The sequence below is a fragment of the Oncorhynchus gorbuscha genome, linkage group LG11, assembly GCF_021184085.1.
Source record: "Oncorhynchus gorbuscha isolate QuinsamMale2020 ecotype Even-year linkage group LG11, OgorEven_v1.0, whole genome shotgun sequence".
In the NCBI taxonomy this organism is placed as follows: domain Eukaryota; kingdom Metazoa; phylum Chordata; class Actinopteri; order Salmoniformes; family Salmonidae; genus Oncorhynchus; species Oncorhynchus gorbuscha.
The window spans coordinates 70051134-70067737 of NC_060183.1; the positions used below are offsets into that span (position 1 = coordinate 70051134).

A 16604-nucleotide genomic window follows, 5' to 3' on the forward strand; every position below is an offset into this window, starting at 1 on the left:
GCCTCTCCCTTAAGAGATTCTCTCTGTTCTCTCGCTTTCCAGGTAAAGAACCAACCAGTCTAAGAGGGGGTAACATGGGGGAGGGGGGTGGGGTCACTTTATATGCCAAAATCATATTTAAGTTTCCCTCCCATCATCCTCTTCTTCAGAGCCCTGCTCCAGCAAGTACAACCTGATAGACAAACAGCGTGGAGATCCACTAGAATATCTATCCCTTACATACAGGGGCAGTTAAACTAATGGTTTGTTTTACCTGTTGTTTTTTGTTTTAAGTAGAGTAAAACACAAACATTTGAACTCCCAAGATCTATTCTTTCTCTGCTGGTTTTATTCCCTCTGGAAACCAGGAGTTACAAAGGTTTAGTAATCAAATCAGGCCCTCAATCCTCTAATGCTTTTCTCCAGATCTTGATAGCAGACTCACAGTAGCCTGGACAAAAAACCAGGCTGAACGCTGAAAAAAATAAAACAATTGGCTAAACATTGAACGCCGGTCGAGATAACAGTCAGCAGCACTAATGCTAGTTAATAACTCTATTTTAGCATAACGCATGTCTACGCTCCACTACACTCTCAGTGGAGTGGGGTTGAATTATTCATGCTTTGGTGACCGAGCCGGTCCTCTGCAGTCATCTCTCACTAGGAGGGACTGAGTGATGTGGTGCAGTTCTTACTCTGCCCAGTAATTGCGGATGCTGACAGCTGAGCCCCTATACAGTATGTGATGCTAACAGACCGTGTGCCACATCAGGTCCCTTCAGTGTGTTTGTCCCCAGTCAGCAGGACAGAGCAGAGGAGTCTGGGACAACATTACTCAGTGCTGTTGACGGGTCCTATTACAATAAGGTTAGGGTTTACAAGTTGTATATTATGCATCTTTCCTTTCTTCCTTGGTCTCTTCCTTGGAATAATAGCTTATCTACTTTCCTCAGTACTGGTTTCACCAACCTTATGTTCAGTAACGTGGACGGAAGTATTGAAGTTAGGACAGTAGGAAGGAAGTGTGGAAGAAATGACAGTAGGAAGGAAGTATGGAAGAAATGACAGTAGGAAGGAAGTATGGAAGAAATGACAGTAGGAAGGAAGTATGGAAGAAATGACAGTAGGAAGGAAGTGTGGAAGAAATGACAGTAGGAAGGAAGTATGGAAGAAATGACAGTAGGAAGGAAGTGTGGAAGAAATGACAGTAGGAAGGAAGTATGGAAGAAATGACAATAGGAAGGAAGTGTGGAAGAAATGACAATAGGAAGGAAGTATGGAAGGTTGGACAGTAGGGAGGAAGTATGGAAGGTAGGACAGTAAGGAGGAAGTATGGAAGGTAGGACAGTAGGGAGGAAGTATGGAAGGTAGGACAGTAAGGAGGAAGTATGGAAGGTAGGACAGTAAGGAGGAAGTATGGAAGGTAGGACAGTAGGGAGGAAGTATGGAAGTTGGACAGTAGGGAGGAAGTATGGAAGGTAGGACAGTAAGGAGGAAGTATGGAAGGTAGGACAGTAGGGAGGAAGTATGGAAGGTAGGACAGTAGGGAGGAAGTATGGAAGGTAGGACAGTAAGGAGGAAGTATGGAAGGTAGGACAGTAGGGAGGAAGTATGGAAGTTGGACAGTAGGGAGAAAGTATGGAAGGTTGGACAGTAGGGAGGAAGTATGGAAGGTAGGACAGTAAGGAGGAAGTATGGAAGGTAGGACAGTAGGGAGGAAGTATGGAAGTTGGACAGTAGGGAGGAAGTATGGAAGGTAGGACAGTGGTGAGGAAGTATGGAAGATAGGACAGGAAAGGAAGTATGGAAGGTAGGACAGTAGGGAGGAAATATGGAAGGTAGGACAGTAAGGAGGAAGTATGGAAGGTAGGACAGTAGGGAGGAAGTATGGAAGGTAGGACAGAAGGAAGGAAGTGTGGAAGAAATGACAGTAGGAAGGAAGTATGCAAGGTAGGACAGTGGGGAGGAAGTATGGTAGAAATTACAGTAGGAAGGAAGTATTGAAGGTTGGACAGTAGGGAGGAAGTATGGAAGTGGGGACAGTAGGGAGGAAGTATGGAAGGTAGGACAGTAGGGAGGAAGTATGAAAGGTAGGACAGTAGGGAGGAAGTATGAAAGGTAGGACAGTAGGGAGGAAGTATGAAAGGTAGGACAGTAGGGAAGAAGTATGGAAGAAATTACAGTAGGAAGGAAGTATGGAAGGTAGAACAGTAGGGAGGAAGTATGGTAGAAATTACAGTAGGAAGGAAGTATTGAAGGTTGGACAGTAGGGAGGAAGTATGGAAGGTAGGACAGTAGGGAGGAGGTATGAAAGGTAGGACAGTAGGGAGGAAGTATGAAAGGTAGGACAGTAGGGAGGAAGTATGAAAGGTAGGACAGTAGGGAGGAAGTATGAAAGGTAGGACAGTAGGGAGGAAGTATGAAAGGTAGGACAGTAGGGAGGAAGTATGAAAGGTAGGACAGTAGGGAGGAAGTAGAAAGGTAGGACAGTAGGGAGGAAGTATGAAAGGTAGGACAGTAGGGAGGAAGTATGAAAGGTAGGACAGTAGGGAGGAAGTATGAAAGGTAGGACAGTAGGGAGGAAGTATGAAAGGTAGGACAGTAGGGAGGAAGTATGAAAGGTAGGACAGTAGGGAGGAAGTATGAAAGGTAGAACAGTAGGGAGGAAGTATGGAAGGTAGGACAGTAGGGAGGAAGTATGGAAGGTAGGACAGTAGGGAGGAAGTATGGAAGTAGGACAGTAGGGAGGAAGTATGGAAGGTAGGACAGTAAGGAGGAAATATGGAAGGAAGGAAGTGTGGAAGAAATGACAGTAGGAAGGAAGTATGGACCGTAGGGAGGAAATATGGAAGTGGGGGCAGTAGGAAGGTAGGACAGTAGGGAGGAAGTATGGAAGTTGGACAGTAGGGAGGAAGTATGGAAGGTAGGACGGTGAGGAAGTATGGAAGGTTATACAGTAGAAAGGAAGTCTGGAAGATAGGTCAGTGGGGAGGAAGTATGGAAGGTAGGACAGCAGGGAAGAAGTATGGAAGGTTGGACAGTAGAAAGGAAGTATGGAAGGTAGGACAGTAGAAAGGAAGTATGGAAGGTAGGACAGTAGGGAGGAAGTATGGAAGGTAGGACAGTAGAAAGGAAGTATGGAAGGTAGGGCAGTAGAAAGGAAGTATGGAAGGTAGGACAGTAGGAAGGAAGTATGGAAGGTTGGACAGTAGAAAGGAAGTATGGAAGGTTGGACAGTAGAAAGGAAGTATGGAAGGTAGGACAGTAGGGAGGAAGTATGGAAAGTAGGACGGAAGTATGGAAGGTAGGACAGTGGGGCGGAAGCATGGAAGGTAGGACAGTAGGAAGGAATTATGGAAGGTAGGACAGTAGGAAGGAAGTATGGAAGAAATGACAGTAGGAAGGAAGTATGGAAGGTAGGACAATAGGGAGGAAATATGGAAGGTATGACAGAAGGAAGTAAGTACGGAAGGTAGGACAGTAGTAAGGAAAGTATGCAAGGTAGGACAGTAGGAAGTATGGAAGGTAGGACAGTGGGGATGAAGTATGTAAGGTAGGACGGTAGGAAGAAAAGTATGGAAGAAATGACAGTAGGAAGGAAGTATGGAAGGTTGGACTGTAGGGAGGAAGTATGGAATTGGGGACAGTAGGGAGGAAGTATGGAAGTGGGGACAGTAGGGAGGAAGTATGGAAGGTAGGACAGAAGGAAGGAAGTATGGAAGGTTGGACTGTAGGGAGGAAGTATGGAAGTGGGGGCAGTAGGAAGGAAGTATGGAAGTGGGGGAAGTAGGGAGAAAGTATGGAAGGTAGGACAGTAGGGAGGAAGTATGAAAGGTAGGACAGTAGGAAAGACGTGTGGAAGGTAGGACAGTAGGGAGGAAGTATGGAAGTGGGGGCAGTAGGAAGGAAGTATGGAGGTGGGGGAAGTAGGGAGAAAGTATGGAAGGTAGGACAGTAGGGAGGAAGTATGAAAGGTAGGACAGTAGGAAAGAAGTGTGGAAGGTAGGACAGTAGGGAGGAAGTATGGAAGGTTAAGAGGATGTATGGAAGGTAGGACAGGAGGGTGGAAGTATGGAAGTGGGGGCATTAGGGAGGAAGTATGGAAGTGGGGGCAGTAGGGAGGAAGTATGGATGGTAGGACAGTAGAAAGGAAGTATGGAAGTGGGGGAACTAGGGAGGAAGTATGGAAGGTAGGACAGTAGGGAGGAAGTATAGAAGGACAGTAGGGAGGAAGTATGGAAGGAAGTATGGAAGGACAGTAGGGAGGAAGTGTGGAAGGTAGGACAGTAGGGAGGAAGTATGGAAGGTAGGACAGTAGGGAGGAAGTATGGAAGGTAGGACAGTAGGAAGGAAGTATGGAAGTGGGGGCAGTAGGGAGGAAGTATGGAAGTAGGGAGGAAGTATGGAAGGTAGGACAGTAGGGAGGAAGTATGGAAGGTAGGACAGTAGGAAGGGTGTATGGAAGAAATGACAGTAGGAAAGAAGTATTGAAGGTAGGACAGTAGGAAGGGTGTATGGAAGAAATTACAGTAGGGATGGAGTATGGAAGGTAGGACAGTAGGGAGGAAATATGGAAGGAAGGAAGTGTGGAAGAAATGACAGTAGGAAGGAAGTATGGACCGTAGGGAGGAAATATGGAAGTGGGGGCAGTAGGAAGGTAGGACAGTAGGGAGGAAGTATGGAAGTTGGACAGTAGGGAGGAAGTATGGAAGGTAGGACGGTGAGGAAGTATGGAAGGTTATACAGTAGAAAGGAAGTCTGGAAGATAGGTCAGTGGGGAGGAAGTATGGAAGGTAGGACAGCAGGGAAGAAGTATGGAAGGTTGGACAGTAGAAAGGAAGTATGGAAGGTTGGACAGTAGAAAGGAAGTATGGAAGGTAGGACAGTAGAAAGGAAGTATGGAAGGTAGGACAGTAGGGAGGAAGTATGGAAGGTAGGACAGTAGGAAGGGTGTATGGAAGAAATGACAGTAGGAAAGAAGTATTGAAGGTAGGACAGTAGGAAGGGTGTATGGAAGAAATTACAGTAGGGATGGAGTATGGAAGGTAGGACAGTAGGGAGGAAGTATGGAAGGTAGGACAGTAGGGAGGAAGTATGGAGGGTAGGACAGTAGGAAGGGTGTATGGAAGAAATGACAGTAGGAAGGTTGGACAGTAGGGAGGAAGTATGGAAGGTAGAACAGTAGGGAGGAAGTATGGAAGGTTGGACAGTAGGGAGGAAGTATGGAAGGTTGGACAGTAGGTAGGAAGTATGGAAGGTGGAACAGTAGGAAGGGTGTATGGAAGAAATGACAGTAGGAAGGTTGGACAGTAGGGAGTAGGTATGGAAGGTAGAACAGTAGGGAGGAAGTATGGAGGGTAGGACAGTAGGAAGGGTGTATGGAAGAAATGACAGTAGGAAGGTTGGACAGTAGGGAGTAGGTATGGAAGGTATAACAGTAGGGAGGAAGTATGGAGGGTAGGACAGTAGGAAGGGTGTATGGAAGAAATGACAGTAGGAAGGTTGGACAGTAGGGAGGAAGTATGGAGGGTAGGACAGTAGGGAGGAAGTATGGAGGGTAGGACAGTAGGAAGGGTGTATGGAAGAAATGACAGTAGGAAGGTTGGACAGTAGGGAGTAGGTATGGAAGGTAGAACAGTAGGGAGGAAGTATGGAGGGTAGGACAGTAGGAAGGGTGTATGGAAGAAATGACAGTAGGAAGGTTGGACAGTAGGGAGTAGGTATGGAAGGTAGAACAGTAGGGAGGAAGTATGGAGGGTAGGACAGTAGGAAGGGTGTATGGAAGAAATGACAGTAGGAAGGTTGGACAGTAGGGAGTAGGTATGGAAGGTAGAACAGTAGGGAGGAAGTATGGAGGGTAGGACAGTAGGAAGGGTGTATGGAAGAAATGACAGTAGGAAGGTTGGACAGTAGGGAGGAAGTATGGATGGTAGGACAGTAGGAAGGGTGTATGGAAGAAATTACAGTAGGAAGGTTGGACAGTAGGGAGGAAGTATGGAGGGTAGGACAGTAGGAAGGGTGTATGGAGGAAATGACAGTAGGAAGGTTGGACAGTAGGGAGGAAGTATGGAAGGTAGAACAGTAGGGAGGGAAAGTCTTTTCATGATATTGGAGCAGGATCAGGTACTTAGAATGAGTGATACCAATTTTGTTGGACCTTTGGAACTGCTGGACCACACAGTACAGATTGAGGAAAAGGAAGGAGAATGGAAGGAACTTGCTGGATGGGGCTCTAGGTGGAGCCACTGCTCCACGGCACTCCCTCTCATCCCTGACCTTTAACCCCTGACCCCTTCTACCTAGTTGCCTTAACCACTGGTCTAGGTTCAGATGTTTTCTCATTGGTGTTTCCTACTGGTTACATTTTGGGTAATCTGATCCTAGATCTGTGCTTAAAGACCATCTTCTACCTTGCGCCACTACTACCTGATCCTGTCACTAGCATAGAATGTAGAGTTCTATGATCACTGCTCTACTTCTGACCCCCCCCTACTTCATATAACTGATAGTTCCCTAGACCATTCCCCTAGGCACTTGTGTAGATCTAAAAAGAGTAGATGGGTACAGGCAATACGAGGCCAGTTTGACCCAGCCTACCCAAAGACAAGGTGGGCTAGACCTCATTACCTATCCAATGTTTTCAGAAGTGTGCCTAGAAGGAACGAGCTACACACTCCTCCACCTCACCTCCCCTAACCAACACACACACACACACACTCATAATGTCCAGACCCCTTCCCCCTCCCGCCAAGCCAATCAGAGCCTCGTTTGTATGGCAGGCAGATCCCAGGGCCATAAACTCAAGGAGATCAAACGCCACAGAATCCTGGTCGTTGATTGGTAGCCATGATGCCATCATCCTTGGTCCTGGCTGTTGATTTGGTCCCCATCACTCCCGATCCGTATATAACCACCTCCTCCTCTAATCATCAGTCAATCATACCCAACCTGTGTCTTTGTGTTTCCATATGTTTGTGTTGTATATACCTGTTGCTCTCTGCTGCTGAGTGTGTGTTGCTGTTCAGGCCTGTATTGTGTGTGTGTGTGTGTGTGTGTGTGTGTGTGTGTGTGTGTGTGTGTGTGTGTGTGTGTGTGTGTGTGTGTGTGTGTGTGTGTGTGTGTGTGTGTGTGTGTGTGTGTGTGTGTGTGTGTGTGTGTGTGTGTGTGTGTGTGTGTGTGTGTGTTGTCAGAGCCATGAGATTCTACTGTACAATCATGCTCTGCTCTGTTCTCCTCTCTTCTGTTCTCCTCTCTTCTGTTCTCCTCTCTTCTGTTATCCTCTCTTCTGTTCTCCTCTCTTCTGTTCTCCTCTCTTCTGTTCTCCTCTCTTCTGTTCTCCTCTCCTCTGTTCTCCTCTCTTCTGTTCTCCTCTCCTCTGTTCTCCTCTCTTCTGTTCTCCTCTCCTCTGTTCTCCTCTCTTCTGTTCTCCTCTCTTCTGTTCTCCTCTCTTCTGTTCTCCTCTCTTCTGTTCTCCTCTCTTCTGTTCTCCTCTCTTCTGTTCTCCTCTCTTCTGTTCTCCTCTCTTCTGTTCTCCTCTCCTCTGTTATCCTCTCTTCTGTTCTCCTCTCTTCTGTTCTCCTCTCTTCTGTTCTCCTCTCTTCTGTTCTCTTCTCTTCTGTTCTCCTCTCTTCTGTTATCCTCTCTTCTGTTATCCTCTCTTCTGTTCTCCTCTCTTCTGTTCTCCTCTCTTCTGTTCTCCTCTCCTCTGTTCTCCTCTCTTCTGTTATCCTCTCTTCTGTTCTCCTCTCCTCTGTTCTCCTCTCTTCTGTTCTCCTCTCTTCTGTTCTCCTCTCTTCTGTTCTCCTCTCTTCTGTTCTCCTCTCTTCTGTTCTCATCTCTTCTGTTATCCTCTCTTCTGTTCTCCTCTCCTCTGTTATCCTCTCTTCTGTTCTCCTCTCTTCTGTTCTCCTCTCCTCTGTTCTCCTCTCTTCTGTTATCCTCTCTTCTGTTCTCCTCTCTTCTGTTCTCCTCTCCTCTGTTCTCCTCTTCTGTTCTCTTCTGTTCTCTTCTGTTCTCCTCTCTTCTGTTCTCTTCTGTTCTCTTCTGTTCTCCTCTCTTCTGTTCTCTTCTGTTCTCCTCTCTTCTGTTCTCCTCTCTTCTGTTCTCTTCTGTTCTCTTCTGTTCTCCTCTCTTCTGTTCTCTTCTGTTCTCTTCTGTTCCCCTCTCTTCTGTTCTCCTCTCTTCTGTTCTCTTCTGTTCTCCTCTCTTCTGTTCTCCTCTCCCCTGTTCTCCTCTCTTCTGTTCTCCTCTCTTCTGTTCTCCTCTCTTCTGTTCTCTTCTCTTCTCTTCTGTTCTCTTCTCTTCTGTTCTCCTCTCTTCTGTTCTCTTCTGTTCTCTTCTGTTCTCCTCTCTTCTGTTCTCCTCTCTTCTGTTCTCCTCTCTACTGTTCTCCTCTCTTCTGTTCTCCTCTCTACTGTTCTCCTCTCTTCTGTTCTCTTCTGTTCTCTTCTGTTCTCCTCTCTACTGTTCTCCTCTCCCCTGTTCTCCTCTCTTCTGTTCTCTTCTGTTCTCCTCTCTTCTGTTCTCCTCTCTTCTGTTCTCCTCTCTTCTGTTCTCCTCTCTTCTGTTATCCTCTCTTCTGTTCTCCTCTCCTCTGTTCTCCTCTCCTCTGTTCTCCTCTCTTCTGTTATCCTCTCTTCTGTTCTCCTCTCTTCTGTTCTCCTCTCCTCTGTTCTCCTCTCTTCTGTTATCCTCTCTTCTGTTCTCCTCTCTTCTGTTCTCCTCTCTTCTGTTCTCCTCTCTTCTGTTCTCCTCTCTTCTGTTCTCATCTCTTCTGTTCTCCTCTCTTCTGTTCTCCTCTCTTCTGTTCTCTTCTCTTCTGTTCTCCTCTCTTCTGTTCTCCTCTCTTCTGTTCTCCTCTCTTCTGTTCTCTTCTCTTCTGTTCTCCTCTCTTCTGTTCTCCTCTCTTCTGTTCTCCTCTCTTCTGTTCTCCTCTCTTCTGTTCTCCTCTCTTCTGTTCTCCTCTCTTCTGTTCTCCTCTCTTCTGTTCTCCTCTCTTCTGTTCTCCTCTCTTCTGTTCTCCTCTCTTCTGTTCTCCTCTCTTCTGTTCTCCTCTCTTCTGTTCTCTTCTGTTCTCCTCTCTTCTGTTCTCTTCTCTTCTCTTCTGTTCTCCTCTCTTCTGTTCTCCTCTCTTCTGTTCTCCTCTCTTCCGTTCTCCTCTCTTCTGTTCTCCTCTCTTCTGTTCTCTTCTCTTCTGTTCCCCTCTTTTCGGTTCTCCTCTCTTCTGTTCTCCTCTCTTCTGTTCTCCTCTCATCTGTTCTCCTCTCCCCTGTTCTCCTCTCCCCTGTGCTCCTCTCTTCTCCTGCATTCATGTTGGTGCGAGTGAATGTGTGTGTTCTTGTGTGAATGTGTATAGGTGTATTATCCCAGGCTCACCCTCTCTCTCCCTCTCTGTATCCCAGAGTTCCGCTCTCCTACTCACAGTAGTGGTCTGAACCGCTCGGCATCGCTGAGCTGCACTGAGCGTGGCGCTCCCGGAGAATGCAGCTCGGTAACCGCTAGCAACACGCAGCTCACCACCTGCCAGTACACACCAGACTTCTACGTACGTGCTCTTACTGACCTGCAGTATGTCAAGGTAACACTCTCAACTTTAACCCCTGACCTTGACTTTTAACCTGCTTATAACTCTACATATATCTTAGTCACCTTCATGCTGACAGCACTATTCTGTCTAGTAGTCTCACATGCTTGGGTGAGGGTTTGTTTTTTAACAGGGCCTTGGTCTCTCTATACTCTCTCCTCCTCACTCTGTCGCTTTCTTCTCCTCACCTCAGATCACTCGTTCCCAGTACCAGAAAGGTCTGCTGGCGTCCAGGCTGGACAGCACCCCCCAGTCACCCGAGGGGAGCCACCCCCACCTGGACAGCACCTCCTCATCCCTGCCCCCCATCACCACCCCAGCCCTTCCCCGCACCCCTCTCCGCTTGGCCACCCCACCCTTCAAACACCCCCTTGCCATCCCTCAGCCCACCCCTCCTCCCACCGACCGTACCCCCTTACCCCAAACCACCATCCCCACCCAAGTCAATCCCCGCCCGGCCCTGCCCCAATCCACCCCTCCTCCCATACAAGGCAAACCTCTGCCCAAGACAACCCCTTCCCCCTTCTCGGGTGCACGCACCCCTCACCCACCTCCATCTTCCTCCTCCTCATCCTCTCTCCCCCACCTGCCTCATCCCCTCACCTCTCTCTCCCTCAAATCCCCCCCTTCTGCGAGGCCAGGGGGGGAGAATGGGCCAGGTGAGGAGAATGGGCCAGGTGGGGTGAATGGGCCAGGCGAGATGACCTCTCTGCTCTCTGAGCAGCCACAGAACTGCCTGGGTGGCACACGTAGACCCAGCTACCCACAAACACACACACAACACCCTCACACACACCAACACCCGCACACACACATGCACACCATCAGTCACGCACACACCGAGAGCACCATCTGACAACTACCCCTGCGGGGGTTTATTAAGATGTGTTAAAATAAATACACACATTCCGTTCGTTCTCAAGTTCTGTTGGCTATCCCTGGAGCACTGGAAGATTCTAAGGAGCAAGGTGCATTCCGCTATCCTCCCACCCTCTGTCCCCTATCCTCCCACCCTCCTCTGTCCCCTATCCTCCCACCCTCCTCTGTCCCCTATCCTCCCACCCTCCCCTGTCCTCCCACCCTCCCCTATCCTCCCACCCTCCCACGTCCCCTATCCTCCCACCCTCCCCTGTCCCCTATCCTCCCACCCTCCTCTGTCCCCTTTCCTCTCACCCTCCCCTGTCCCCTATCCTCCCACCCTCCCCTGTCCCCTATCCTCCCCTGTCCCCTATCCTCCCACCCTCTGTCCCCTATCCTCCCACCCTCCTCTGTCCCCTATCCTCCCACCTTCCTCTGTCCCCATCCTCCAACCCTCCTCTGTCCCCTATCCTCCCACCCTCCTCTGTCCCCTATCCTCCCACCCTCTGTCCCCTATCCTCCCACCCTCCCCTGTCCTCCCACCCTCCCCTATCCTCCCACCCTCCTCTGTCCCCTATCCTCCCACCCTCCCCTGTCCTCCCACCCTCCCCTATCCTCCCACCCTCCCCTGTCCCCTATCCTCCCACCTTCCTCTGTCCCCTATCCTCCCACCCTCCCCTGTCCCCTATCCTCCCACCCTCCCCTGTCCCCTATCCTCCCACCCTCCCCTGTCCCCTATCCTCCCACCCTCCCCTGTCCCCTATCCTCCCATCCTCCCCTGTCCCCTATCCTCCCATCCTTCCTCTGTCCCCATCCTCCCACCTCCTCTGTCCCCATCCTCCAACCCTCCCCTCTGTCCCCTATCCTCCCACCCTCCCCTGTCCCCTATCCTCCCACCCTCCCCTGTCCCCTATCCTCCCACCCTCCCCTGTCCCCTATCCTCCCACCCTCCCCTGTCCCCTATCCTCCCACCCTCCCCTGTCCCCTATCCTCCCACCCTCCCCTGTCCCCTATCCTCCCACCCTCCTCTGTCCCCTATCCTCCCACCCTCCTCTGTCCCCTTTCCTCCCACCCTCCCCTGTCCCCTTCCTCCCACCCTCCCCTGTCCCCTATCCTCCCACCCTCCCCTGTCCCCTATCCTCCCACCCTCCCCTGTCCCCTATCCTCCCACCCTCCTCTGTCCCCTATCCTCCCACCCTCCTCTGTCCCCTATCCTCCCACCCTCCTATGTCCCCTATCCTCCCACCCTCCTCTGTCCCCTATCCTCCCACCCTCCTCTGTCCCTATTCCTCCCACCCTCCCCTGTCCCCTATCCTCCCACCCTCCTCTCAAGATGGGAGGAGAAAGAGACCAGGAGCACTGGTCTCTGTCATACGGTTCTGTGTGTGTGTGTGTGTGTGTGTGTGTGTGTGTGTGTGTGTGTGTGTGTGTGTGTGTGTGTGTGTGTGTGTGTGTGTGTGTGTGTGTGTGTGTGTGTGTGTGTGTGTGTGTGTGTGTCAGCGTTACGGATGCTGCAGACACAGCCTGGGATCAGCTATGTGGGTGAGGAGGATAAAGGAGGGGGTGATGTACACCCCAGCCTATAGTATGTGTTAATTCTCTGCCCTCAGGTTTTGGGTCAAATACATAATGTGACCTGAAAAATATGTTTTTAAAGAGAAATGTAGCAATATTGAGAGAGACATGCATTTTTAGCTTAGTGTTCACCCACACATCTGTACCTGTGTGTTCTCTCTAAAAACCTTCTGTCCCACTCCCCTCCCACATGCCCAGTTTCCATGGCAATGACTTTCGAACCCCCCCCCAAATGGAACATTTTCATGAGGGAGTCCGAGAATCTTTGGTTCATTTTTTTGTTTGTCTGTTCTTTCTTTTTTCCAAAGATGACGATTTCCCCAAAAACCGAACTAGGAGGTTGTGAGTAATGATTGTTAAAGATAGCGATTGTTGCGTTTGGGGTCTGTTTACACAAGGGCTCAACAGGAGAGTAAGGGTTTGTGTGTACCTCCTGGGCTGCATCTTATTTTGAGATTTTTGTGGAATGAAACACACTAGAAGTGATTGATTACCTGACCCTGTCAGGCCTATCAGGCTGGGGTGGGGGTGGGATTACTGGAAGGGGGGAGTTGGCTGACTATTTGACTAACAGGTGGGTTTGTTTAACATAGAACCACCTCCTTACCAGAGATGTGAAGTGTATTATATTATGAATTATTTAAATATAAATTGTAATATTTATTTTGCATTACATATTACTTTGTGTGTGTGTGTGTATATATATATATAAGAGAGAGATTTATTTGATGTCAAATGTTATATATTCTATAGATTTTATTTTGTTGAACTTTCAAAACTCCATGTACTGTGAACGATTACACTGACACTCCAGAACAGACTTTACTACTGTATTTCAACCAACTCCTCCTAGCACCTACACACTCACACACCTAACTGTGAACAGAGCTCAATTTGACTATGATACTAGCTTCTTTTCCTGTTTATTTAATTTCACATAAGCAGTGGAATAGCACTTGGGTGTCTGGGACACTGTGATTTAACATTATTGGTTGCTTTGGAGTGATGTCACAGTGGAGTTTAGAGTACAGAGTGTTACTGTGATGTCACAATGGAATACAGAATTCACTGTTCAGGGGTGATGTCACAATGGTATATATTGTAGAATTCGCTATTTTCTGGGGTGATGTCACAATGAACTTTAGAATTGAGAGTTTTATTGTGTGATGTTACAGTCAGTGAGTGGTGGTTGGCACTGCTTATGACCTGAAAAAAAGGCATGCCACCTCTACCACAATGTTCCCTTCTCATTTATGTTGTATGTACTCCAAAAATGACATTCCAAAACAGGGGATCCACAATTGACCATTCAGATTCAATGTGATGTAGGTTTTACTGTGTGTATTAGTGAAATTGTTACATGCTCTGTCCCCGTCTTGCTGTTTATGGGTAGATATGGTGTCTATAACACATATAGAGGGACTGTAGGACTGGGCTCTCCTCCAGTGGAATGGACACAGAGTTTAGAGATGACTGTGTGTCTCCTTCACCATGTATTCTTTATGGATGGAGGGCAGACCAGATATATAACGCTGCTATCATGAAAATCTACTGATCTTGAGCCCCAGAGATATATGAACTGACAATGAAGTAACTCAAGCAACCGTCAACATGAAGGAAACAACATGATAAAATATTGATTTACACACATGAATTTGGTAAGAAAATTACAAACTGCGAGGTACGACTGAGTATTTATTCTGTTCCACAGGGAAGAGTTCATACCTGAATTTTAAGAGTATAGCACATATTAGAATGAATAGAACTGACACAAGCCCCTTAGTACAGGGTATTGAATGGGGTTGTCTATTCTAGACTTTTCTAAGTCTATGGTGGGTGTGGCCTTACACACTACTTCACACAGAAATGCTAGACCTGACTGCTGGTTCACATAGGTCACTCGTAGAATTGTGTCTTACTGGTTCTGTTACAGCACTGGTCTGGATGGCAGTCTAGCCACTGGTTGGCTGTGATGCTCCTAGTCAGTGTACCGGGAACGGTGATGTTAGGAAAGCATTGTTTGACTACTTAGAAATGTTGTATTTATTTGAAAAGTAATAATATTCTGTTTTTTGTTTGTGTTCTCTTGTGAAACGGGCTTCCATTTACGACAATCGCGTCTATCAACGGGTTATTGTGACAGGCGAAGAGATGTTATATATTTCCTGCTTGTATTATGCTACTGTAAATACTATATGAAGAAACAGGTGTTTGTCTGCTATTTTGTGTGTAATTGGAGTAAGCGAGGATGCCTATATGGAACATGTATAAAGTAGCCTCTGTGAGAATACTTACCGGAGATAAAAACGTATCTCTTTAGACCAAGACGTTTTACTAGGAAGACATTGAAATAGCAATAAAAACATTGCTTGGATTTGACCACAAAACATTTCTCTCTGATTATTTTTTCCCCCCAGATGAAGTAGCCTCATGTAGCATTAAGTAACACTGACCGTGAATTGTAATTTGACATGAATGATCAAAGTCAGAGCACTGTGGTAGCGTAGCTAGCTGTTAGCTGGCTGTTAGCTGGTTGTTAGCTGGCTGTCTGGGCAGACTAGCATGCCTCCTTCCCCTCTTTTCCTTTCCTAATGTTCTTTCCTCTTCCTCCCTTCTTGCCTCTTCTCCGGTCCTTTCTGTACCCACTCCCCAAGCTTCTATTCTCTCCTCACACCACCACTTCTTCCCTTCTCTCTACCCCCTTTCCTCTCGCTGGTCAAGTAATGTTTAAATTCTCTGACCACTGATCTAAACAGTCTTATAAGCTTTATTTAATGTCCAGCTCCTGGTGGGATGGTTGTCCAGCTCCTGGTGGGATGGTTGTCCAGCTCCTGGCGGGATGGTTGTCCAGCTCCTGGCGGGATGGTTGTCCAGCTCCTGGCGGGATGGTTGTCCAGCTCCTGGCGGGATGGTTGTCCAGCTCCTGGCGGGATGGTTGTCCAGCTCCTGGCGGGATGGTTGTCCAGCTCCTGGCGGGATGGTTGTCCAGCTCCTGGCGGGATGGTTGTCCAGCTCCTGGCGGGATGGTTGTCCAGCTCCTGGCGGGATGGTTGTCCAGCTCCTGGCGGGATGGTTGTCCAGCTCCTGGCGGGATGGTTGTCCAGCTCGTGGCGGGATGGTTGTCCAGCTCCTGGCGGGATGGTTGTCCAGCTCCTGGCGGGATGGTTGTCCAGCTCCTGGCGGGATGGTTGTCCAGCTCCTGGCGTGATGGTTGTCCAGCTCCTGGCGGGATGGTTGTCCAGCTCCTGGCGGGATGGTTGTCCAGCTCCTGGCGGGATGGTTGTCCAGCTGCTCCTGGCGGGATGGTTGTCCAGCTGCTCCTGGCGGGATGGTTGTCCAGCTGCTCCTGGCGGGATGGTTGTCCAGCTGCTCCTGGCGGGATGGTTGTCCAGCTGCTCCTGGCGGGATGGTTGTCCAGCTGCTCCTGGCGGGATGGTTGTCCAGCTGCTCCTGGCGGGATGGTTGTCCAGCTGCTCCTGGCGGGATGGTTGTCCAGCTGCTCCTGGCGGGATGGTTGTCCAGCTGCTCCTGGCGGGATGGTTGTCCAGCTCCTGGTGGGATGGTTGTCCAGCTCCTGGCGGGACGGCAGAGCTTAACTGGCAGCCAGGATCGGTTGTGTGGTTGTTAGCTCAGCCCCAGTCTTGTGATTAGACCTGGGACCTAGACCAGGAGGTATAAAGATTCCTGGTGCTGTATTCTCAGACCAGAGACCGCTTTTCCACTGTGGGTGGTTGATTCACCAGTGGCTGGTAGAGGTGATGACTGAGGAGACACGAGGGTGCCATACTAGCCTGTCTGCCAACTATAATGTGGCCATTGTCACAACAATGACTATATATACTGAACAAAAATATAAACGCAACAGTTTCAAAGATTTTACAGAGTTACAGTTCATATGAGGAAATCAGTCAATTGAAACGCATTCATTAGGCCCTAATCTATGGATTTCACATGACTGGGAATACAGACATGCATCTGTTGATCACAGATGCCCAAAGACAAATGGGCCTCACAATCTCGTCACAGTGAATTCAAATGGCCATCGATAAAATTCATTTGTGTTCGTTGTCTGTAGCTTATGCCTGTCCATACCATAACCCTACTGGCACCATGGGGGCACTCTGTTCACGACGTTGACATCAGCAAACCGCTCACCCACACGACGCCATACACATGATCTGCGGTTGTGAGGCCGGTTGGGCGTACTGTCAAATTCTCTAAAACAACGTTGGAGGCGGCTTATGGAAGAGAAATTAACATTAAATTCTCTGGCAATAGGTGGACATTCCTGCTGTCACCATGCCAAATGCACACTCCTTCAACTTAAGACATCTGTGGAATTGTTGTGTGACATACTGCTCGCCTAAGAGCCAGACCCCCATTACGGAATAGAATAGAACTCCAAGAAGGATGTTTTTTGTGCATGACATTAGAATGGATACAATGATTCTTTAGATAGACTCATAAGCACACACTGAACAGTCTGACAGAGACTAGTGGTCTGGCCTCCGGGTTCACACTGATCTCACTCTGTTTTTCTCTCTGCTAGTCTTCCACAAGAAGCCGGTTCTAAATGCTATATTATTTATTACTTGAGGTTAGGGCTTGG

The 16604-nt window shown here is 48.5% G+C and overlaps 1 protein-coding gene across 1 annotated transcript in view; it reads left to right on the forward strand.

The window, feature by feature from the left end:
* Positions 1-10651, forward strand: part of LOC123989337 (metal transporter CNNM4) — a 64679-nt gene extending 54028 nt beyond the window's left edge. Inside the window, 2 exon segments of the mRNA XM_046290275.1 lie at positions 9381-9556; positions 9756-10651. Of these exon segments, the coding sequence (XP_046146231.1) occupies positions 9381-9556; positions 9756-10418 (839 nt within the window). The 3' untranslated portion in view covers positions 10419-10651.
* Positions 10652-16604: the final 5953 nt, after the last annotated feature.